The sequence below is a fragment of the Rousettus aegyptiacus genome, unplaced genomic scaffold (assembly GCF_014176215.1).
Source record: "Rousettus aegyptiacus isolate mRouAeg1 unplaced genomic scaffold, mRouAeg1.p scaffold_m13_p_6, whole genome shotgun sequence".
NCBI classification, from domain to species: domain Eukaryota; kingdom Metazoa; phylum Chordata; class Mammalia; order Chiroptera; family Pteropodidae; genus Rousettus; species Rousettus aegyptiacus.
The window spans coordinates 78545192-78569934 of NW_023416309.1; the positions used below are offsets into that span (position 1 = coordinate 78545192).

At 38.9% G+C, this 24743-nt stretch overlaps 2 protein-coding genes across 4 annotated transcripts; one reads left to right on the plus strand and one right to left on the minus strand.

Annotated features, from left to right (window-relative positions):
* Positions 1–383: 383 nt before the first annotated feature.
* GLOD4 (glyoxalase domain containing 4) lies at positions 384–17332 on the minus strand. 2 transcript variants are annotated; one of them, XM_016138976.2, is made up of 9 exons: positions 17177–17332; positions 14770–14819; positions 14099–14219; positions 10845–10989; positions 7996–8132; positions 7368–7454; positions 6988–7101; positions 6810–6896; positions 384–1716 (listed from the first exon to the last, which is right to left on the minus strand). In XM_016138976.2, exons 1-9 carry the CDS (start codon positions 17264–17266, stop codon positions 1651–1653), a joined length of 897 nt encoding a protein of 298 aa, XP_015994462.1. In that variant the 5' UTR covers positions 17267–17332; the 3' UTR covers positions 384–1650. The 2 variants fall into 2 exon arrangements, with proteins under 2 accessions (XP_015994462.1, XP_036079604.1); XM_036223711.1 differs by lacking the exon at positions 17177–17332 and having other exon boundaries at positions 14700–14809.
* A 49-nt stretch (positions 17333–17381) lies between these two features.
* Positions 17382–24530, plus strand: MRM3 (mitochondrial rRNA methyltransferase 3). 2 transcript variants are annotated; one of them, XM_016138980.2, is made up of 4 exons: positions 17382–17707; positions 17980–18224; positions 20213–20380; positions 22371–24530. In XM_016138980.2, the coding sequence occupies exons 1-4, from the start codon at positions 17394–17396 to the stop codon at positions 22907–22909; spliced, it is 1266 nt and encodes a 421-aa protein (XP_015994466.2). In that variant the 5' UTR covers positions 17382–17393; the 3' UTR covers positions 22910–24530. The 2 variants fall into 2 exon arrangements, with proteins under 2 accessions (XP_015994466.2, XP_036079603.1); XM_036223710.1 differs by lacking the exon at positions 17382–17707 and having other exon boundaries at positions 18038–18166.
* Positions 24531–24743: the final 213 nt, after the last annotated feature.

Consider the following 24743-nt stretch of genomic DNA (forward strand, 5'->3'; position numbering starts at 1 on the left):
ACTGGAACACAGGCCTGATGAAATTAATGTTTTGAGGAAAGTCAGATTTTTAGTGAAGTTATTGATGCATCATAACATAGCAGTTGAGAAACACTGGAGCAAATCGTTTTCAAAATCCCAGCCTCTGAAACACTCATTTAAGGCCTAGCAATGAAAATTTTCTTGGGACTACTCTGAAGCGAATCCTGGTTTCTGCTTGGGGATGTTTATGGGAGAATATGTATATGTATGTATATGGGATTTGTTTTAAGAGAATACCACACCCTCCTCCTACTCCTCAGTGTTGATTATCATGGAGGTATCAATGCACAAAGGTGCACTGGGATATGGAGTGCTAAATGATATTATTAGAGACATTTCTGAGAAAAAGGTCTGCTGTGGCATAGAATTTTCCAATACTTTAATTAAAAACTATTTTCATAGATTATGACATCAGGCCAGCTCCAGTTCACGACAGACCATTCAACAGCAGAAGCAACAACAGTAAGGACATCAATGAAAAATAAAAAGGAAATCACATCTCACCAGATAAGCTTTAAGATCTTTGTTCATATATATTGCAGGAAATTGCTAAAGGCTAAATACATTAATTAAGAATGAAATTTACCCAGGATACCACAGTGACTAAAGAACTGTTCCTTATAACAATAAACTGGGCAAGAGCCACACAGTACAAAAGTTAGATGACATTATGAATACATTTTGATGCTTTTAAAACTATGATTCACATTTAATATCAATAGGAATATCTTGTTCCAAGATATGGTGTCAATTTAGGAGCTGTAGACATAACTGTACCATTCTGTAAATTACTGCAGAACCTGATAAAATGAAAATTTAACAGCTTGATTTCAGAAGTACATCTTCAAACTATATTCAATAATAAATATGAATAATATAGTTGTTTCCAATAATTAAAATTTGTCCAATAGAAACATCCAAAAGAATTTTTTCAGGCTGAAGATATCATCTGATCCATTTTAAAGAAATTTAACATGTTCTCCTCTTGTAAGGTTTAAAAAAAATTTACAAGGAAACTAGCACAGAGGCAGGCATGTAACAATGCAGTTACACCCTTTTGTTCATCTGTTTTCTCGGGCTACTCAAAATTTAAAGCAAGGAATGTGGAGGTGTTAACCAAACCTTCTGGTTCAAGGAACAAAATTTCTTTAAAAATGTTTAAATGTCAAGGCCTGCCAGAGTAAGACATTAGGATAGCAAACTATCATCATCAGATGCTGGAAGTATTCCTGTTATAAGCAATTGATTTGGATCTGAATAGTTTTTCTCATAAAATCTATATCCTTATTAAAATTCCCTCCATCCCCAACTAAAGGTAAAATTCCATATGGCTGCCCCAGGCTGGAAAATAATTTACTACTCATCTAAGAGTTATACATAGATTGTGCCATTCCAGTGACAGTGCAGATTATTGCAAGAGTTCTCCGCTAATTAGATTGATAACAATAGAATTTTATACCTAAAATATATCAGCTTTCAAAGATCAAAATACACAAATCTTCACTACCCCAGCCTCCTTGCCTGTACAGGAAACAGCCAAGTTGTGAGAGCATTTATCAAGAATGGACACATCAGGCCTCACAGGTGCTAGACAGGAATCACAATGCTCTTTCCATGTGATGTCTTCTGCTAACCTGAAGCCTTTAGTTTATTTCGTTTAGCAAACCACTCATCACTTTTATCTGCCGCCATTGCCTACAGAAACAGAATTAGAATATATAGTTATTCTGAGTCCATAAAACAAACATATAGTTCACTTTGTACCTCGTTGAGTCGTCCATAATCAACACATTAACAATTGAAAAGTGTTCATTTAGTATCGAGTATTATGTTTAATTTGACAGAAGATGCTGATGAGTTTAGAGCAATTGCTGGTCGATTCTCACTTTATAAAGGGTCTGCAGCCAGGAAGTGTCGCTGACTGACTACAGAATAAGGACTGAACTCACCAGGCTGTGGGGTTTTGGGCAGAACAGAAAGTGCCGTCACTCTTAGCACCTGGGTAGGCTCTCAGGAATCTTTAGTGGGCACAAGACTCAGTCTGATAATGAGACCAAATATGAAAAGCTATTCTGATGTTTGATGTTTGGGCTATTGAGCCTGGAATGATTTCTTTTCCAATGCCACCTCCCACACCATTCCACTGATATTAGTACTATTAATAACATGTTTCGGTTCCACCAGAGTCCTTTTATCCTATTATTCCATGAGGCTGAGACCAAGAAGAGGGACTTGCAGAGGCTTAGAACCTAAATCTCTTAAAACTTCCTGTCCAATACAACCGAGTATATGTTATATGGCTGCTTGGTAAAGAAATGCATTCATTTATTCAGTCAAAGGCAAGTAAAGAAATACATTTTAAAATATCAATTTTCATTATGAGCTAGGTATTAAGTTGGATTTGCATGTGGCACCAGTGACATAGTCTGAGGCTTTGAGAAGTATATTGAATAGCTGAGGATTCATATGAAAACAACTATTTTGCATGAAGATGTGCATGTGCATGCGTGCATGCGTGTGTGTTTTAGAGCATTTGCTATAACAATGATAAAGTGACAGCAGACCAAAACAAAAGGAATAACTAACTGGTTGGAGAAATAGTGTAAAAACACTCATCTGCCTCAGCAGGAAGTCAAAAGATGTTGTCTGCAATTGAAAATGAAATGGAAATATATGTATTTTTCATTTAGGAACAGTGAAGCTGAAAGTGGCTGCCCTGGGCAGTGGGACTCAGGAATGGGGTAAGACACTGTTGTACTGTTATATAAAATCTTAGTACTGGATTTTAATGAAAATTAAAAAATCAAAGATATGCAGCAGGAAAAAAAAAAAAAAACACCAAACAAACAAAAAACCAAAACAAAACCATCACCACAAAGAGGCGGAAACTTCTGTTTTCTAGAAACCATAAAAAGTGTGGGGAAATAATAAACTCCAGTGTGAAAAACCCAAGAAAGCTTCTGAGTTTTGAAGGCTGAGCTGAATAAGAGGGAAGGAAAAAAAAATGCCTCAGGTAGAGGCAAGACAATAAATCTTGGTTAATGTAAACAGTTCACCTCGACTGCAATGCAGGTTAATTAGAGGGAGAGGCAGCACAGAAGATCAGAGAGTAGGAAAGGGCCAGACATGTTACCTGTCCTGTCAAAGAGTTTGGTATGTATCTTGGAGGCACTAGAGAGCTATCAGAAGATTAAAGTTTTTTAAATTACTGCATTTGTGCTTTAGAAAGCTAATGCTGACAGCAGGGATTGACTGGAAGGAGGAAGGAGGTTTCTGCAGTATTACAGTTAATAATAGGGGCCTTTTCAGAAGGAAGTAAATAAATTTCAGAGGTAAACTCATAGCTCTTGGTGACTAATAGCTAACAGAATTTAGAGGTGAGGAGAAACAATGCTCCAAAATGGCTGTTTGAAAATCTAAAATTATTCTCAAATAAAAAGAATATTAAATAAGGAAAAAAAAGACTCTAAAAAGTCTAAACAATTAGGATAACAGATATACAGTACTATTCAGGGGCGGGAGCAGAGTATAAAGTAGGAAAAATAATTGACCGTGAAGTCTGAAAGACCTCCACTCAGCCTCTCGCCCTGCCACTTTCTTATGCACTGAATGTATAATATTGGGTTACTTAATCTTTTTGAGGCTCAGTTTCCCCATCTGAAAGGGAAGGCTATCAACTTTGCAGATTGTGATTAATAGAGAATATATATAAAGTACTTAAGAACATGCCATATGTCAAGAACATAGGAGATGCTTAATAAGCAGTAAATTTTATTTTAATATTATTAAGAATGAATTTGAGGTAAGATAAATTAAGTTATAGACATGCTGAGTTTGAAATGTCCATTGTTTATCCAGATGAAAAGGTTTCATTGGCTGTAATGCTAGTCTGGACACAAAAAAACAGTAAACATAAAAAGAAAAGTTTACAAACTGGACTTCAAAAATTTCTGCTCTTCAAGAGTCTATTAAGAAAATAGATAGGCATGCCATAGACTGGGAAAAGTATTTGCATTTGCAGATATCTAACAAATGATTTGTATCTAGAACTTTAACAAATCAACAAGGAAAAGGTAAGTAGCCAAATGGATTTGGCTGAATCTTAAAAAACAAGCAAATATTCAAATAAGAGAAGGAACATTTCAGGACAATAAATAGTACGAGCAAAGACATACAGAGTGAAAATAAATTCATGTTTAGTGATTAGAGTATAGATTAGAATGGCTAAAATGTAAATAGAGGTGTGTCTTCCAACTAATTTATCATGAAACTCAATGGACTGTATAAATTGTTCTGTACTGATATAGTTCAATTACATTAAAGTGAATTGAAAAATATATGTGCAACTAACTGTGTAAAACCATTTTTAGAGGATCAGGAAAATTTTAGTAAGCACTGGATTTTAGGTAACATTAAGGATATTCCGTTGATTATTTTTTTTAATGTGATGATGTTGATGTAGTATACAAAAATTTCCTTAATTTTCATTTCTTTTAAATCATCTTAAATTTGTAAAATAGTTATATATTCGGGACTGAAATTACATGGTGTCTCAGATTTGCCTTAGAATTCTCTAGCAAAAAAAAAGCTATGGGGAAGGGATGATGAAAAATTATAGCATAGAGTTGATGGGTGACAGTCAATAGGGATTTGTTGTACTCTCCTGGGTATGTTTGGAATTTTATTATAGAAACAAATGAGCAAAAGACTTGAACATATAATTCATAAAAAATAAAAATAAAAATAAATGGCCAATAAGCATATGAAAAAGTGCTGAACATCATTAGTCATCAGGAAAATGGAAATTAAAACTGCAATCAGAAATCATTTTATATGTACTAGAATAGCTACAACAAAAAAAATACACACGTTGGTGAGGATGTAGAGCAACTAGAACTAGCATTGTACATGGGTGATAGGAGTGTAAAATGGTTCAATCGCTTTGGATGACTGGCAGTTTCTTATAAAGTAAAAGCAATTCCATTCCAAGGTATTCACCCAAGAGAAATGAAACATGGTTACAAGAAAATTTACACAAGAAGGTTCACAGCAGTCTTCCTTTATAATAGATAAAAATATGAAACCAACTTAAATGTCCACCACTGGAAGAATGGATAAGTAAATTGTTATATTCATAAAACTGAATACCACTCAGCAATAAAACAAACAAACTCTGATGTGTGCAGTCACATTAAGGAATCTCAAAAATGTTATATTGAGTGAAAGAAGCCAGATCCACGCAAACAAAACATCTACTGAATGATTCCATTTACATGAAATTCACGGACAGACAAAAGTAATGATAGAAATCAGAATACAAGTTGTCTCTGGAAGGTGGGGATGGGAACTAAGTAAAAATGGGCATAACTTTCAGTAGTGATGAAAATGTTCTATATTTTGAGTAGTGATTGTATAACTGTCAAAACTCACCACGTTGAACATTAAATTTCTGTACACTTAAATTCTATGTATATATTACCTCAATAACAACAGAAAATACTTGTTTGGAGCTCAGGGAGAATAGGAACTTAAAATTAGGAAGTCAGAGAATAGATGATGGCTGAAGCTCAGAGCAGAGGTAACCAGCATAGTAGGTAACTCCTACACAGAGAAAAGAAATAATGCAGAAATGAGAATAAAAAAGAGCTGAAGTAGGACCATGAGTAAAATCATTTTGAGATCAGACACACAAAGAGGTGCCTGAGACTGAGGAGAAGCTAGCAAAGAGATACAAAAATGCAAAGAGAGAAGAGCTCAAAAGAGGAGGAAGTTGGCCAGCGATATGAAAGACCAAGGAAAGAGTCTAGCAAATCTGCCAACTGAGAGGTGGCCTGAGATTCTATTTTCTCTCTAGTAAAATTTACAAACATGATATTTTCTAGACATTTTCTACTTTTTTGAGTGTACGTTTTACTTCAACACTTTGGCAAGCTCTTTAAACTATAAAACGATCCTATTATAAGGATAATCTTATTTTCTCAAATTTTTAGATAAGAAAAATGAAATTTAGAGCATTAAGTACATTGTTTAAGGTCAGCTGCATAGATATTAAGTGACAGAACTGGAACAGATTGATTCATTACTTTAATCATCAATAGAGTATTCAATAGAGTATGCCTACTACTTACCAAGTATGAACTAGAAGCTGGGGTACAATAAGGAACATTATTTGGATGCCCCTGAAAGACTGTTTGATGAGCATAGAAAAGTAATTGCTGAATTGGGCAATATGGAAGTCAGTGACAAAGTCAAAATGAGCATTTCACTGAGTGACAAGAGTCAGTGCAGAAGAGACTGAAGTGTGAATAAGAGGCAAGAAGTAGAAACAATGTGTAGGCAGATTTTAAAAAGGAAATTTGGAGAAGGGATATGGGATAAATAAAATATTTTTCAAACATAGAAGACATTAAAAACTTGTTTGTATGTTAATGAGAACAATTCACTAGTAAGGAAGAGAATGATTCTAGAGAAGAGAGAGAGATGACCGAGAGAGCTTCAGAAGTGAGAATGGATGGTATCCAGGCATTTCCATTCACTGAGCAAAGTAATGATGCAGTAGTGGTTCCCCAAAGCAGTCTGAGGTAGTGGGAAAGCACAAATGCTGCACTCAGGTAAGAGCCATATAGGTGGCAATGAAGACACCGTCCCTGGCTCAAACGTCACCCCAGCAGCAAAAGGATATGGTTCTGACAGTGAGAACTGGCCCTTTTGCTTTGGCCCTTCCTCATCCACACTTAACACCACCTTCCTTGGGCTTATGGTGATATAAATTTAGAAATGAGACTCACGTCATCCAACAATTTCCTTCCCTTTGGATCCATCTTAGAAAGTTCTCGAAATGCTTCATCCCCCACAAAGCAAATTTCATGTCCATCCTACACCAATAAAGGCAAAAAGAAATTAGGCAAAAAGATGCCTGAAAAGAAACCCCTGGCGTAGCCTGTCCCCTTCCTGAGTAATACTTACAGGGTCGGCCAGAATGACCACTTGTACTGTTGCTTTCCCTGGGGTATCCAGACTCACCAGGGGAGTCAGAATTTTCTGGTTCTCTCTTTTCATCAAGTCTTCTAAGTCTGGCAACTTGAAGAAAATGAAAAGGAAAAGTGAACTACAGGTCATGTAGCACTCTGATGCCGTGGTCCTTACAAGCCCTATAGGAATATCAGATCAACCATGAAGAACCCAGACGCCACTTGTTTGATTTTATTAGATACTCTTGAAGTAACTGTTGAACTTGATATCAAAGCCACATTCATAATGCGCCTGAAGAAGCGGGGCCCAAGGCACTTAGCAGTTGCACTAGCTAGTCACAGAACTTAAACAATAGATCTGGTACCAAACATTACCTCTTTTTGGGGGCAAGAGAAGGCAATTCTTCCAAAAGCTGATGCATGATCAACTGCACCCTTGATGCCCTGTAGCTCCAGCTTACACTGAAAAGAAATATGAAAGTGGGTTTATTTTTTAGAAAAGTTTAAATGGTAAAAAAAAAATTCAGAGTACTAAAAAGAATAAAATAAAAACTAGGTTGTCCTCCTACTCTCACCCCAGAGGCAACCAGTCAGGGTTTCCTGTGTGTCTTTCTAGACACATGGCATGCAGATACCTTTTTTACACAAATGGCAGCATTATTTATACAGTCTGTCCCTCGTTTTTCTCCAATTAATGTTACCACATTAGCCTGTAAAGACTCACCTCATTCTTTTTGATACATATCAAATACATATCATTACGGCATTAAATCTTGTCTACAACTCTTCTGACTCAGTAATTCCACTTCTGAAAGGATATAGCCCCAAATTTAAACAAAGGTAATATCTGGGTGGTAAGATTATCAGCAATTTTTATTTTCTTTTTTTTCTGTTTATCTATATAAATATTGAATCACTATGAAGAAATTATGGGAATAACCTTCATTTAATCTCATTTATAAGTCAAACTCAAAGTAACAGATTTGTCTCGAAGAACACTCACCTGGTTATCAGCATAACCCAGCAAAGCCCTTTGCTTCTCTTCATCTTTTTCATAAATTTTCATTCCCAGTAGATGAGACCAGTAGTTCAAGGACTTCTGAAGATCAGACACTGCTAGAGTTACTTTTAATACAGGATCTGTAGGGTAGAAAAACAGCAGAAATAGACAGTTCAGTGCAATGAAATAGAACAGAAAAACCAAAGCAGGCTCAGGTATACATAAGAATTTAGTTTATGATAAGAAAGGGATTTTAAGTCAGTACAAAGGGGCACATAATTCAATAAATGCCACAAAAGTTATACTTTTAAACTAAATGGCAAAATACATTCCTGATGGGTTAAAGGATTAAGTTTAAAGAATGAAACTATAAAAATACTAAAAACAGGTGATTATACAATTTTGGGGTGGAGATTTTTTTTTTAAATAACCTGAACAAGATACAAAAACCATGAAGGAAAAGTTGTTAATTATGTGAAATGGAAAACTCCTAGACAATAAAAGGCAACAAAAGAATTACACTAAAAATTAAACAGAAAACAACAAAGTAGGAACTATTTTTTGCAACATATATGACAGAGAATCTTTAATATTTAAATCACCTTTAAATATTAATAGGAAAAGAAGAACATCCTAGGCAAAAGGCACAGAGCAGTAATCCACAAAAGAATGAATCGGAATGGTCAATGAACATATGACAAAATGTTCAACCTCACAAATGATCAAATAAATGAGAATTAAAATAAAACATTTTGTGATTAAAAAAGTTCAGAACACTGTGACAGTGCAAGAGAAAAATCACAATCATATAATTAATACCGGTAGAGTGTAAATTAGTCCACTTCTGGGCAACAATTTGACAATATATCAAAAGGCTAAAAAATGTACACTGCTTTTGAAAGAGAAATCCCGTTTTCAGCAATTAAAGAAGTAACTGAATGCATGAAGGGCTTTCTTCACTAAGACATTCAACACAGTGTTGCCCATAACAATGAAACACTAGGGACAACACAAATATCCCACAATAGAGAACTGTTTATCTTCCTACGATATAATATAATGGAATCTGAAAAAAATATATATTTAATTATATTTTCACTTTTGAAAAAAGATTGGAATAATATACTCTATAATGTTAACAGTAGTTGTCTCTGGCTATACAAGTACAGTTTTCTTTTTTTTTTTTTTTTTTGCCTGTCTAGGAAAAAAAAATATTTTTAAAAAAATGAACAAAATATTTCACATTGTTGGAAACTTTTATATTATAAAGTGACTTTTTGAAGAGCTGTTCCAAGTCTACACCTGACTATAATAAATTCAATACATTCTTCCATTTTCACTGCCTTAGTCCCATTTGCTAGAATAGCAATACCATGACTAAGGCAAGGTGTTTCTCACAGGTCTGTCCCTGGAAAGCCATTTTAGTTTTCCCTGTTCATTGAGAAATCAACAAATCCCAGCAGACTCAGAAGGGATGCAGGAGCAGGAATGGTAACAAGTGGATGAAGCTAAACAAAAAGTGAGTGATTCAAAGGAAGGATTGATATCAGCTAGACCAATAGATCTGACTATATTACCAACCAGAAATTAATGCCTTGAGGTATTATCATTCCAAAGGACAAAAACAATTTAGGATTGTGGGGCTTTCTACGAGATTAGAGAAAAAATGTACAGTGGAATTAGTGGCAGGAGTTAAGTTTTAATGTTAGTAAATAATGTAACAACCACCTATCAATAAAGTCATCATAAAAATCCCTTAAATCACTAGTGAAGTACAGAAATACCATCTCTCAGTAAGTCCCACAGCACCAGTCTAACCTTCCACAGTGGAACGGATCACTCTGTCTTTTGCTGAGCTCCAGATAAAAAACAAGTAGCATTCAACACAACCATCAGGCTCAGTATGAGGGGCATCCGGGACTAGGCAGACCAGAAGAGGAAAGAGAAATATGCTTTCCATCTCAGGTCCACTTAGGAGCATATATTCACTGAATGAAGTGGAAAGCAGAATTGTCCTTGCTATTCATCAGTATTTTTTGGCATAGCAGGTAGCAGAATTTGCAGGAATTAAGAATACATATGATGAGGATGACTACTGTAAACAAAACACGTCATGCAGTTTCTTTCCTGCTCCCTGTGGCAGTCAATGTGGTGGGCACTATAGTTTGGGAGACTGACCTCAGCTGGAGAGATAGGCTTAACTGGCCTAAGGATAATCCTATTTCTCTTGCCCATCACTGGTTCGGAAGCAGGCATGTGAATCCAATCTGAGTAGGAAGTTTGCTGGAAGATTCTAGGAAAGTTTTGCTCTGCTCTTTTTTTTTCTCTGATCTTAAAAAACAGCAAAAGGAAGTCACAGTTTCCCTCTCCTACCAGTAAAGAATGTAGGAGTATGCATCCCCGACTGCTATTGGCAGCCACCCTACAACTGTGAAAGAAACTGGCTCTAGGAGAAGTGGACCCCTGCGGACAAAAGAATAGAAGGAGAAAATTTGGTTTCTTGATGCTACGGCTGAGCTGCTTAATCGACTAACTCCAAAATCTTTCCTACCTATAGAATGCCCACTCTGTGGGTAAAAAATTTTCTTATTCAAGCTAGTTTGTATTGGGCTTTCTGTTATTCACAACAGAAAAAGCATCCTAAATAGTTACATTACCAGTAGAACAAAACCAATCTAAATCTCCTATAAGTTCTAATAAGAGAATATAATTTCTCAGAGAACAAATAACAAGGCTGGCTTGGGAAAGACATGTTATGTCAATACTGAAAGACTCCACAGAAGAAAGAAATCCAGTTCTCTTTCTCCTTGCATCAAAGATGCCTTTAGAGCACTTTTCTTTGTATAATTTACCTGATTGAAGTGGACTGCGATTCTGCAGATAGAATTTATATCCTCCTGGGGCCTCAGTTTCAAAAACACCTTCTGCAACTTCATTGAGTGGCCACTCCAGCTTCCTGGCATTGCTGATAGCCTGGCTGGAAGCAAGTGTGATACCCTATGACAAAAAACAATATCATCTAAGTACATAATCACAACAGATCTTTTATAAAACAAGATGAGACAAAACCCCATCGCCTTTATATCATATCGCTTAAGATTTAACTGGCATTCAAAGTTTTCCTCTAGTGGTTTTAAAGTAGGTTGTAAATGTTTTTCTCCCACAAAGGTTCCAAACTTTGTTGCATATCTGAAACTAACACTGTATGTCAACTATAATTTAAAAAAAATTAAAATATAAAAATTAAAGACTCCAAACTTTGTGAATCATAGGACAGAAATTCAACTGACAGAGAAGTCTGATACATTTAATACCAAAGATAATCGAACTTTAAAGATCTAGTCAGAGAAATCATCTTACCTTGGCTCACCAGCTACCTACTTAAGATGTTTTGTTTTTATTTTTGCTTTTAAAACAAAAAAAAATTTAAACCAATTATCAAGGCATTTCTTAATTTAATTAAAATACCTAAAAATGTAAACTTATGCTTTCTGATAAGAACGGCCTTCTTTCTTGCTTAGATTATTGGAACAGCCTCTCTCTGCCTCCAGTCTTGTCAATCCATTATCCACTCTGTGGCCACAGTAAACTTCCTGAAACACACCCTACAGTCTTCTTCTTAAGACAGCAACCCTATGTTGTTTTTCCTCTGCCTAAAACCCTGAAAGGCCCAACACAGTCTGATGTCTTGTCATTTCTGACCCCGCCTCCTGCCAGTTTCCCCTCACTCTCTCTATTCTGGCCACACTGGCCTCCCTGTATTTTCTTGAACAAGTCAGGAGCTGTTTGAGGGTTTTTGCACAGGCTATCTCTCTCTACCTGGAATGCTGTCCCCCAAGATATACACATGGCTAATTCCTTTATCTCCTAGAGCCTTTGCTCAAATGCCAGCTCCTCATTACACCTTCTCTCAACACCCTACTTAAAACCAGTCATCTGTTCCATACTCCCAAACCTTCTTACTCTGCTCTATTCTTTCCTCATAACAATATCCACCTTTAAAATAACATATTGTATGACTTATCTATTTAATCTACTTATTAATTATTGTCTGCCAGGCCCTGGACATCCTCCTCTGCCATGCATAGATTTTTGTGTTTTCTCCACTGGTTATTCAGTTTCTGGAACAGTGCCTGGCATACAGTAATCACTCAGTAAATATTTGTTACATGAATAAATACTCTAATAAATAACTTAATACATAAGTCATCTCACGTTTGTTAACATATATGTAAACTAAATTCTTAGATGTAAAACTGCAAGGTCAAAGAGTAAACACATTATCTTGATACTGCCAAATTGAGGTTGTACCAATTTATACTCTTATTAGTAATGTATGAGAATGGCAGTTTTCCAACACACTTCCTAACAGTGTGTTATCACACTTTTTTATTTTTGTCAATCTGGTAGGTGACAAATGGCAGCTTAGAAGTTGAACATCTTTTTCAGTGTTTAAGAGACATTTCTAATTTCTCTAAACTTTCTGTTCATAATTTTTGCCCTTAAAAAAAAATATTGAACTGTTGTACCTTTTCTTTCTAACATATATGAGTTCTTTATACATATGGAAGTTCTATTTAACTGTTTCTCTTTTTGTTCCATGAACTGAGAACCACAGAAGGTACCTTTCATCATGAATATTTTACTATCACAGTCTCTCAGCAAGACCCATGGTGGAGCAGTCAAGATGTTTCCCACCTACATGACCTCTACCCACTGCAGTCTCACCAGTCAGCGTTTGACTTGAGCTAGTTAAATGTTGATAGCACTAAGACAGTTTTGCTCGTTTTCTTCTAACTTAAACTTAGTAAAGAAGAGAAAGGTGAGGAGAAATTCATACACTCAAAGCACCAAATCCTATCAACTTTACTTCCTAAACACCTCTCAAATTCATCTACTTCTCTGAAACTTCCACTTCTACCATGTTACTTAAGGAGCCGCTAGTCACTTACTATACTCATCCTTTGAGCTAGTTTCCTCGTTTCCAGTCTTGTTCCCTTCCAACCTAATCTCCATGCTCTAGCCTGGTGGATTCCTGCACACCACAAATACTATGTCATTTTCTTGTTTAAAAATGACTTAATTCTGCTTTTAGAATGAAATCTGAACATCCTACTATGATGTGGTCCTAGCTTACTTCTCCAGTCTAAATCTACCCACTCCTTTCCTCACATGCTAAGCTCCAGCCAGACTGTGCTACTCAGTTCTGAGTGCCATGCTCCTTCTCATCTCCAGGCCTGTACACAAGCTGAGGACACTCACCCTCCCACCCCAATCTACTTACCTAGCTCAGATGCCACTTCTAGGAAGCATTCCCTAAACTCTTGCCTCTCCAGAAATAGTTTGGGAATTCCTCCTTTGTGTTCCCACATCCCCTTGTTTTTATTCCAATCTCAGCACTTATCACACTGTATTCTTGTTATTTCTTTACTTGTTTCCCCACCAGATAGGAAGCTCCTTAGGCCAGGAGACATCCTTCATTCTCCGTTCTATCTCCAGGATCTAACGAGGTACATGACAATAAGTCGCAATACCTATCTGTTAAATAAATAAATTAGTGAGAGACATGAAGAAATATGTAAAAATTATTCAGTCTTGTTATATACCTGGTTCCAGTGATAGTCTATTTAGCGCAGAGTAACTGCTCAATAAATGCTCGATACTATTACTATACTAGATGTATAATAACCTGAATTCTTGAATGAATGAATGTGTTTTTCTCTTTATCCTTAAGATCTTCTCAGATTTTTCTCTGACTAGGATTGGCTGTAACAGCTCAGCCTAATAGCAACAGTTCACTAGAGAGTGCATATTTCTCTGGATGGTGAGCAAGACTTGACTAGACCAATGACTCTGGCCCTTTATCTCTCGAGGTTCAGGCATTCCCCTAGAGGTGTCTTGTCTCTGTCAAAGCTGTCTTTAAGTCTTGAGTTTGATTCCTAAACACTGGGAAAAACAGACTTCATTCTGAAGCCAGCTCTGAGACAAGGTACCCAAGCAGTTGTGTTTTAAATAGAAAACATTATAAAACTAATCACTAAATTGCACCCCAAAGCCATCAATTCAGCAGTCATCATACCTAAAGCTGTAACAAAATGATATTTACCATGAAGTCATTGCCAAGCTTGTAATCTCCGATGCCATAATTGTAAGTTAGTTCTGCAACAAAATGATCATCCTCAGGTCCAAATCCCACCATTGTTTTACTCCATTTCCCGTCATAAGGCCTAGAAAAATATAAGTAAATGAACCCAGTGACCACCTTAGGCAGGCCTCCCCCAAAAAACTATTGGGACAGAGAGGTGGGCAGTCCCTCCTGGTCCTCTAAGTATCCATAAAGATGAGATGACCACAGCTGGTGCTAAGAGCAGTTGTGGACAATGCTCGTGGGCCCCATCACCAAATGCTCCAAAGAGCATCAGTTTGGCACATACTTGAGGGAAAGATTCATTTATCTTTTCTTTAAAATAGGGGACAGAATCCTATAAAGGCCGTCCTCTAAGCTGACCTTAATTTATTTTTTTGCATATGCATCAACAAGCATGCAATTCCCACGATCCTTGGAATTTTCCAGCTTGCCTTGGTCATTAAGCTTAAGTGATACTTGATAAGACATTGTTTCATCCAGAGGATATACTTATTTGTGTTCCTGAAGCTGCCTCCCTAATTTACTGCCTCTTTAATTTATTCCATTGCCTTATACTCACTGTGAGAAAATGCTTTCTGTTCTCAAGTATTCAGAGCCTAAAGGAGATATTAAGAAACAAAGTGTCATACCCATTACAGGTAGCTTTGCAACCTTCTTCAAATTCCTCATGCCGCAGAATCTGGTAAGGGAATTATAATAAATTGTAAAGTTTTACTAGGACTGCACACAGCATATTTAGCACAAACTGAAATGTCAAAACACATACATTAACATTTGTAAGGTTTACTTGTAAAACAAACGAAAGATAGTAAGCTTAATGTCTTTCCCAGTCTAGAAGTAATACAAGTGAGGAAGAATACCTCGATGCCAAGCACCAGGCAACCAAGCAAAGTTGTGAAATCTATTTAAATTGAGAAGCAGTGCTGTGTAGTAAGTAATAAAAATGTGGCATTCGGCACTAGAGAAGTTTGGGATTCTGGCTGTCACTTAGTAGTTGTGTTAACTCTGGGACCATTAGATAACTTATTAAAGCATTTGACACAGAACCTAGCACACGGTAGGCTCTCAATGTGTCAGTTTGTTTTTCCCTTTTGATTTCCACTTCCACTGCTCCAGTTCAAGCATCTATCACTTCTCACAGACTATTAAAAATCATCTCTCTTGATCGCTTTCCTTACTACTACTGTGGATGAAAAAAATGCTCTATAAATTTGACAAGTCCAGTGACTGAAAGTAACCTCACAGGGTTATCTGATCATAAATTCCTAACTAGGCGGGTCATAGTGCGTAGTCATGCCCCAAGCATATGACTTCTTAATAAAAGGTTTCTCTTTGTCTTTCCATTGTTTCTATGCATCTAGGTTAACACACCTTTGAAATGCCTCTTTTTCAGACCCCTCATAAGCTCGATCACCTCAAAAGAGCACATAATCTTGTTAATGATCCTATAATCCAATCCCCATCTAGCTTTCTCTCTCCTTCATGTAATCTTCCTTAAGTTCCCTCCTTAATTCCAAATGTGTAATAGATACCGCAAAACTCATTCTCTGGAGCATTTGTGATCTTGCTTCCTGGCATTGTTGTCAGTTTGGCTCAAAAAAACTCATAAAAATTCTCTACCGGTTTGGACATTTCTTACATCGACCACCATAAAATTAGGTCCTTAAAGCGCAGCTCTGATCAATCACATCAGTGCCCTGTTCCAAAAGTTAAGACAGCTCCCAATTTACTGGATATAAAAATCTAAATTCCTTAGCATAAAATTCAAGATACTATAAGAAGCATCCCAGTCTATTTGTCCTGATAACCCATCTCAATTTCAACTAAGTAATCTAAGCTAAAGACACATAAAATTAGTGATGTTTCCAAACGTACCTTATCTTTGCATTGACTTTTCAGTTTTCCTTGTATACTACCCCCTTTCATCTTGGTCTGTGGAAATCCTATCTTTAGAGGTTAACTCAAATGCGAGGTCTTCATGAATTAATATCTTGACTACCCAGGTTGGAGTTAAATTTCTCCTTTTGTTTATTTTGATAATAGTAGCTAACACATAATACATATAATATGTCAAATGCTACATATATAATAATGTGTTTAATCTTCACAATAACTCTTTAATCTCATTAAGGGAGAGCTTTGTGGTTTTCTGTCATTTACCAAATTCCGACTTTCGTTACTGTTCGCTTTGTACAAATCCAACTCCCATTCCCACCCCACCCCCATCCAGAAGTTTTAATTGAGGACAGACATACAGGGTCATTTTTGGGTTTTGGCACCAAAGATCAACACAATATCATAATACATGGACAATATATTTTTTTAAACGACTGAACTCAGGGAGCTCCCTTTGCACCCCACGTCTTCTGCACTGTCTCTTCAGTAAATTACACTTGCATCTCTAAAGCCCTTGCTTATCAGGAACTCCCCAAGACCTTCCACCAGTTTGTCACCCAGGTGACCGATGCAGATTAACAATTGCTCAGGGTTGGGGAGAGGCCATTTCAGGGTGCTGGAAGGGAGAAAAGATTCTGACCTTAAACTTAGATCTAAACTGTTAAGAGGAGAGCCGGAGCATTCACCCAGAGAGGCTGAGTATCCAAAAGAGACCATTCAAATCATTCCTGAGAAAAACAGAACTCTCAATATACTGTTTATCTAAACCAAAATGCTACAAACCGGAAGAGACTAAGTTATTGTTCATTGGAAGACCATTAAATAACTTTTTTCTTATTTACTGTCTTTCTCACTAGACTGGAATGTGACTGAATTTGAATGAAAGGACGTGTGTAGGCACGTAGTTAACGACTAATAAGCATGAGCCCCCTTTCAAAGGCAATCTAACCCAACCAGCGACCTACAACGCTTCCCAAGGTGAAAACCCGATAGGGCTAATGGGGAGTCTAGGGCCAAGGTCCGACATCCGGGTTCTGGCTGAGATTCACAATAAACCCATTCCTCCCTTCCCTCTGCCAGGCGCGACTCAGCCGCCTGTGCCACCCTCGCGCGTCGGCCCCCCCTCGGTCCCATCTGCACCTTCATTCCCAGGACATCACGATAGAAATGTGTCGTCTGGAAGCGGTTTCCCACTTTGAATACGAAGTGCAGAGCTCGGCGAGTCGCCATGATCACCAACAACACACGCCCGTTACGCGTATAGCGCCGCACCGCCCGCAGATGACGCACGGGGGCTGGTGTCGTCACTGGTTGCCGCGGACGCGCTCTCGTGACGCAACCCGCGGCCCGGGGCAAGATGGCGGCGCTGGTGAAGGCCGTGAGATGGGCCTCCCGACCCTTGCTGCCAATGGTCCAGACTTGGGACCTCGACGCGCGGCGCTGGGTCCGGGCGCTGCGGCGGAGCCCCGTGAAAGTACTGTTTCCATCTGGACATGGGGTGGAACGGAAGCCCGATGCTGGGAAGCAGCCCAGGAAGGAGGCGGCTGAGGCCAGTCCCCACGTGCAGCGACTGAAGCAGCCGATTAGGGTGCCCCCAGCCCAGACGCCCAGCACCTGGGAAGAGTCGGGGCTTCGCTACGATAAGGCTTTACCCGGGGACAAAAGGCTAAGGTGATGTGCTCCTGAGGCTTGTCAAGTATTCCTCCTTCTCTCTCCGTCTCACAGCGGGAACTTAACTTCTTCCAGTACCTCCTGCTGGTTTATCCGTGCCTGCCCTTTGTTTCTGTGTATCTAGGTTAACACACCTTGGAAGACCCTCTTTTTAAAAGGTGGGAAGAATAAGTAATTTCCTCGGAATAAGTTAGTTTTATGTCTGTTAGAACTAGGTGTGTCTCCGTGGCAAGGATATTGGCAATTACTGGTCTTTCTGTTTCCACCCACAGCAGTGTAATGACAATAGTTAAGTCCAGGCCATTTCGGGAAAAACAAGGGAAGATCCTGCTGGAAGGTCGCAGACTGATTGCAGACGCTCTGAAGGCTGGTGCTGTGCCAAAAGTTTTCTTCTTTAGTCGTCTGGAATACATAAAGGAGCTGCCCACTGATAAGCTGAAAGGTGTCAGCCTCATTAAGGTGAAATTTGAGGATATCAAGGATTGGTCCGACCTAGTAACACCACAAGGAATAATGGGTCAGTGGTTATACAGTGTCACTAGAAGTAGAAACCTAGGATTATTTGTTTATACTTGTGTTAGGGCAACAAATTTTATTTAAACCAAATTCAAAATGTTATTGCCAAATTTTTTTTTTTAAGACGCCCAAAAAAGTACAATTCTCAAAATCTGTGCATATTTGTATTTTTAGTGGAAACTGAAGCCAAAGTTGTTTTTGTTGTCAATAGTATTAAAGTTCTTTATAGTCCCTAGGAGTAACTACTGTTCCTCAAACTTTGTTTTTAGGTCACTTCTTCAACCTTTAATGTCCAACTAAAAATTACGAAAATGTTTGCCAAAAGATTTAGCCTTCCATTTCCAAAACTTAGACCAGTGTGGTGAATCTTATGATTGACATCCTCTTATCCTAGAAGCAGGTCAAGCAGTAGCCTGCAATTTATTGCCTTGTTTAGCTCATTGAACAGGAAATCATTTGGTTGAATCTATCTTAAGGTTTTAAGTAACTGTGATGTCTATAGCACTTAGAAAGTTTTTTCTAAACATGGAAAGACTAAATTCTTTATACCTTTTGACAATGGAGTTATATTTAAGATCTGAGAATTGAATAGTAGTAAGTCTAGAGGTTTCCCTTGGATAGTAGGGAACAGTTAGGGCAGGAGGCGTTATCTTCAAGATTCTAATGTTCAGGCCAGGGCCTCACATACCAGTAATGCATATGTATTCCTTATGTGGGCTCACTGTGCAGCTCTTAGTTGGGAGAGAAAATTCTGAGGAGCATCTCTTATTTCTGTCACCCAACAAGTAACAGGGATCTGTGTCTCTGCTCAGAACTCTCCCCTAAATTGGGGACTTGGCCTATTAAAGTTTTCCACTCTAAGTAACTGTACTCTTATTACTTACACCTCTCAATCCCTACTCTATGCTCCAGTGAGAGTATCACTCATTTTTACCACATTTGCCAGTTTGGGCATGTGTGCTAACAATGACCAGTGCATCCTGGACTTCTGTGGGCCCTTCATCATTATGACTGCTTTCATCATTTCATGGCTTTTAAAATTATATATTATTTAGCTTATCCTTATCATGTTTCCTTCACTGTTGAGGAGTGGGGGTAAAGGAAGAAATTAATAAGATATAGCACTACTTGTCAGACGTCAGGCACACCTCTAAAATCCAGTAATGTAAGTAAGTGGGGCCTCTAGAAGTAGTGAGTTCTCATTACTACCACCATTCAAGTAGAAGTGAAAGGATTTCTAAGGTTCCCTGGCCCACTGAATGCTCTTGTGGCTATCTGTGCCTATTAAGTGCAGGATCTTATGATAGCACACAGATGCCCGATGCCATTCTGTTGTCTTCATTGATGGGGTAGGTACAGGTATTTATGTGTTGTTGGTGTGAATAAACTGAAATAGCCTGTGGGGAGGGCAGTTTGGCAGTATCTATTACCATTAAGAGTGCACATACACTACCTATTCATTTTACTTACAGGTATTTTTCCTAGGGAAATATTTGGACGTGTGCACAAAGAGTCATACAGGGATGTTAATTGCAGTGTTGTTTATAGTAGGGAAGATTGAAAATAATCTAAATGTCAGTCAGGGAAGAGCTAAATAGATGTGGTACATTCATGTTACAAAATAACATGCAGTAGTTAAAATAAGATAGCTCTGAATGTATTGACATATGTGTTCTCTAAGACAGATTATAGAGTTAAATAAGTAGATTACAGAATTTACATAGAGTATGATTTTTTTATGTAGAAGAAAAAAGCATCTGTATATGAATAGATGTACATGTATGTAGGTAGATGCACAGAACAAGTTTGAAAGGATATATTCCATTGAACAGTTGCAGGGGGTCACTGGTAGGACTTTATGTTTGAATTTTTTCAGTCAGAATGTATTTATTACTTATGTAATTAAGAACATAGAAAGTGATAACTGAAAAATCAGATTATTCTGCATGTCCACTTCAGACAAGTGAACTTCCTATTTTGTTTCTTCAGGGATTTTTGCAAAACCTGACCATGTTAAGATGACATACCCAGAGACTCAGCTTCACCATTCACTGCCCTTATTGTTGATTTGTGACAATATCCGTGACCCTGGAAACCTGGGGACAATTCTGAGATCTGCTGCTGGGGCAGGATGCAGCAAAGTATTACTCACCAAAGGTAAGAGCGTGTGTGATTGGGTGGCCATTTGTCAGTGAGCTGGCTCTATGGGCAGACATGCAGGGGTTTTAATCTTGCATCTGCCCTTTATTAGCTATAGGTCAGTGAGCAATATTCTGTCAGTTTCCTTATTTATGAAGTGAGTATAGTAACAGAATTCAGCTGGTTGGGTTGTTTTGAGTACTAAGTGATATGATGCACATAAAGTACTTAGCATTGTACATGTACTGGCTCACAGTACTTCAGTATATGTGGATTATCTTTTAAAATTATTTTGACACCTGCTAGGTTATGAAAGAAAAAATTTAAAATAAATCAGGGAACGAAAGAGATGCCAATTTTAATGCTTGGTTTTAAGTCTTTTATTTAATGATCTGGAGTTCCCAAATTGTTGGGCATATGAGACCTTTGTCACTCTTGACATTTTGAAACCTATGAAAGTGCGATTATGAAGTCATGATGTTTCCTTGAGATTCAGGAGTCCAACACCCCTCAACACAAATTAGCCTCATTACGTCTTTTTTTTCCTCCTCTCATCAGAAATGGGGATTAGTAGGCTTGGCTCTAAATAGACTTGCCTCACAGTTGGGACATGCCTAAAATTCCTATTACAACTTAGAGGGAGAGGATCACTCATCAGAAACACTCAAGCTACCTCCTGTTCAAAATAAACTAATAATGGCACCCATTGCTGAGACTTGCCTAAGTTGCTCCTTTCAACTCTCTCCCTAGGCACACCTTGTAGGAGTGGATTTCTCTCCCAGCATGAGAGCTATTATTAGTACGCACTTGCCCACCCCATTGTTGAGGGCTCTGAGAGGTGTTTGGAAAATGTAGCTATGTAATCCAAACAGTGTGGTTTTCACATTGATACTGGTGGCTGGTATGTAAAGGAAACCCTAGGTGTGGTGCCCAGTATCTAAGATGTGAGGATGGGGGATTTCATCTTGCCCTGTACTCACTACCAGTTAGGGGGCTCACACTAGATGGCTCGCCTCTTGAGTCTGACCTCTCTTCTAAAAGTAACTTGTAATGAGGAGACTTGTGCTAGGAAGTCAGGAGAGGATGGTAGATTTGTGGTGCCCTGGTCCTATTCTCTTCCAGCCTGTGATCCTGGGAAAGGCAAAGTATCTTCTAATCTATAGAAGGAGTTGGGCTTAGCACATGCCTATACATAAAAGAATGATTTTCAGCTTTCTTACTATGGTGTAAGAGAAGGTGTGTGTGAATGGTGAGGCCGTTGCCTTGGTTCTCCCTGGATTACTGAAATTGCCACTAATCTAATTTTCCCATCTCTGGTATCTTCCCTGTTCCAATCCAGATTCAACATTGAAGCCAAGTATGTCTTTCTAAATCATAAACCAGATTCTGTCACTGCTTTAAAATCTCAATGGCATTATACTGTCTTTTAGATAAAATCCTAAACTCCTCAGCCTGGCATACTCAGCTTCCTTCACATTGGTCTTTGCTTGCCTCTCGTCTTGTCTCCCACCATACCCTCAACCATCAGTTGGCCTGATCCACCTTATAGTTCTTGGACTGTGGCATTCTTCTCCCTTCTGTAACCTTGTCCTCTGCCTGGGCCTTTCTCTAACAAGATCCTCCTATTTTTGAAGATCCAGTTCAGTGTCATGTTCTCTGGGATGTTGTTCCTGATAGCATTGCTTTGTACAAGGTTTCCTGGTACCCTGTTCATGCTTTTAAATTATGAGCTCCTTGAGGTTAGTCTTTAATGCTCTTTGCCTCTCCTGTAGTGTGTGGCACATGTGTGTGGCAATTGTTGAAGGGATGAATAAAATGTTTCAGCTTTAGCAGGAATTCCTCTTACAGTCTCTTTGCTGGACACTGCCATTAACTGGGGAGGCAGAGGTGCCAGCTATCAAGTCTACAATAGGACATTTATCCCCTAATCTAGAACTAATCTGATTTACTCCAAAGTCCCCTCATTTGGGAGGATTTGTAATGTTGATTGGATCCTTTTATTTTCTAGGCTGTGTGGATGCTTGGGAACCCAAAGTGCTACGGGCAGGTATGGGTGCACATTTCCAGGTGCCCATCATCAACAATCTGGACTGGGAAGTGGTGCCCAACTACTTGCCCACCAACACCCGGGTCTATGTGGCTGACAACTGTGGCCTTTTTGCCCAGCCCCAGATGTCCAATAAAGCCAGTGACCATGGTTGGATATGTGACCGACAACTCTCAAAGTTTCACAAGTACGAGGAGGAGGAAGAGGATCCAGAAACTGGGGACAGTAAAGGCTGGCTCCCTGAACTTGAGGTCCAAAATTACAACTTGGACTGGACAGAGGCACCAGCAGCTGTGGTCATAGGTGGGGAGACCCACGGCGTGAGCCTGGAGTCCCTGCAGTTGGCTGAGAGCACTGGGGGCAAGAGGCTGCTGATCCCTGTCGTGCCTGGTGTGGACAGCCTTAACTCGGCCATGGCTGCCAGCATCTTACTTTTTGAAGGGAAAAGACAACTGCGGTTAAGGGCGGAACACTTGAGCAGAGACAGGAGTTACAATTAAGAAGGGACATGGCAGTCAGTCCTTGGTTTGTGGTTGTCTCCAGTTGCTCCTACATTGTTAGGCTGGTAGAGTTGGTAACTGGCTCTCAGGCCAAATTTAGGAGGCAGCAGGTAGGGTGATGATGTTGCATGGTTATTGGGAAAGTAAGAGTTCCCATTGATTTCTGCCTATTCTCAAAAATAACAAAGGTCAAAATCCTTATACATATAGGCTATAGGTGACAGCATTCAGTAGCCTGCTGTTTTTTCATTCTGTCTGTGTCAGTCTTTGTAATTGTTCAAGTCTTGATGTAAATAGCCACTGTATACACGTAACACGATCCCCTCTCCCCCATTTCTGGTGAAACAGCTGGTGTTATGCATTCATAGCACCTCTGCAGATATCTTTTTGAGGACTCTTCAGAAAAGAAGGAAATGGTTTTAAAATCTTCAGCCTAATTCTGCATCTTGTCAGGAAAGCCATACCCTTTTTTCTAGCTTTTTGCTGTGAGTCCAAATTTATATAACACTTTTGATTAAATGTAATGATTTGAGTTCCTTACTTACATAAATCTCTCCCTCCCCCCGTGTAGAGGAACAGAACCTGCTTGGACTATGCCAACATTCTTGGTTGCTGTGAGCAGAGGGCTCCTTTGAGGGGAGAGAGGCTGAGGCTCTGAGGATGAGAACTTGGGGCCCTTGGGCCCACAATCCTGCAGCAAGACCCTGCTGTTCTCTCAAATCCCCAGAGAACCAGGACAAGCTAGATCCTTACCTACAAGGCATCACCTGGAATGTAGCCAGAGAGATAAGGGCAAATGCAGGTGGTAATCACTGTGTTTTAAATCACTGTGGGAAGGGCGTGGGTGTGACTGGAGTATGGGACCTATTTCAAGCAGTGCTTTTGCAACCACAGAATATGGTTGGAGTTGAGGATGATACTAACTGTAGTTTTACCACATCCCTCCTGTACAGTGGTTCCTATAATGGTTAGTATTCCTTGGGAGCCCTTCAGCTGCTCATTCTGGGGAGGTCAGGTTGCCGGCATGTCCAAGAGAAACTGCAGCCCCCTTTCTTCCCATCAGCTCCCCCAGCTCCCTGATAAAATTTCCCCTCAAGAGAACTAAGAGAGCAAGTATGACTTGTACCCAAAGTGGCAGGGTGGGATTGCTTTGGCATGTTTAAGGGGAGGGGTTTTTGCAGGAACAATTTCTGGTTGGCTATGCTCTCCCAGGCTGACCAGCCGGAACCATTGCTCTGGTGCCTCACTCTGGTCCAGGCCTGCCCAAGGCCCCACACAAATGTCCGATGCAAATGGCCACAGGTTGTTCTTGAGACCGTCAGCTTTTAGAAAATAGATGAGCTCACAGCCTTTATACTGTGCTGAGCCCAGAAAGGCTGGGACCTAGCCTGCCAGCTTCACAGCCATAATGCTGAATCTGGGAGACAGCCTAGGTACAGAGAACTGTGCCCCCTGAGTCTACTGACATTTGGTCTCAACACCTTGGAAAAGTGCTAGAGAAACAAATCATCAAAGGAAGCTAGTGCCTTTCTGGCATGAAACCAATCTCTTGCAATTTTTGTCCCTGGATTACTGTTCCTCCTGATATTTGTTACAAAATAAAAGTCAATGAAAGAACAAACCCTTTACCTTGTTCTTATTCAGAAAAACAAAACAATGCAAAACAGTATACCTGGCAAGTAATTCTAAGCCTATTTTATCATCCTGGGGTTAAGACGGAAAAGAAATTTACATCCCATTCTTGTTATAGTCCATGGCTTGTGAGTTCCTTTTGTATTTTTGTGGGTATGATTTAACGGGAGGAAAAATTTTTCATACTTTAAAATGACTACAG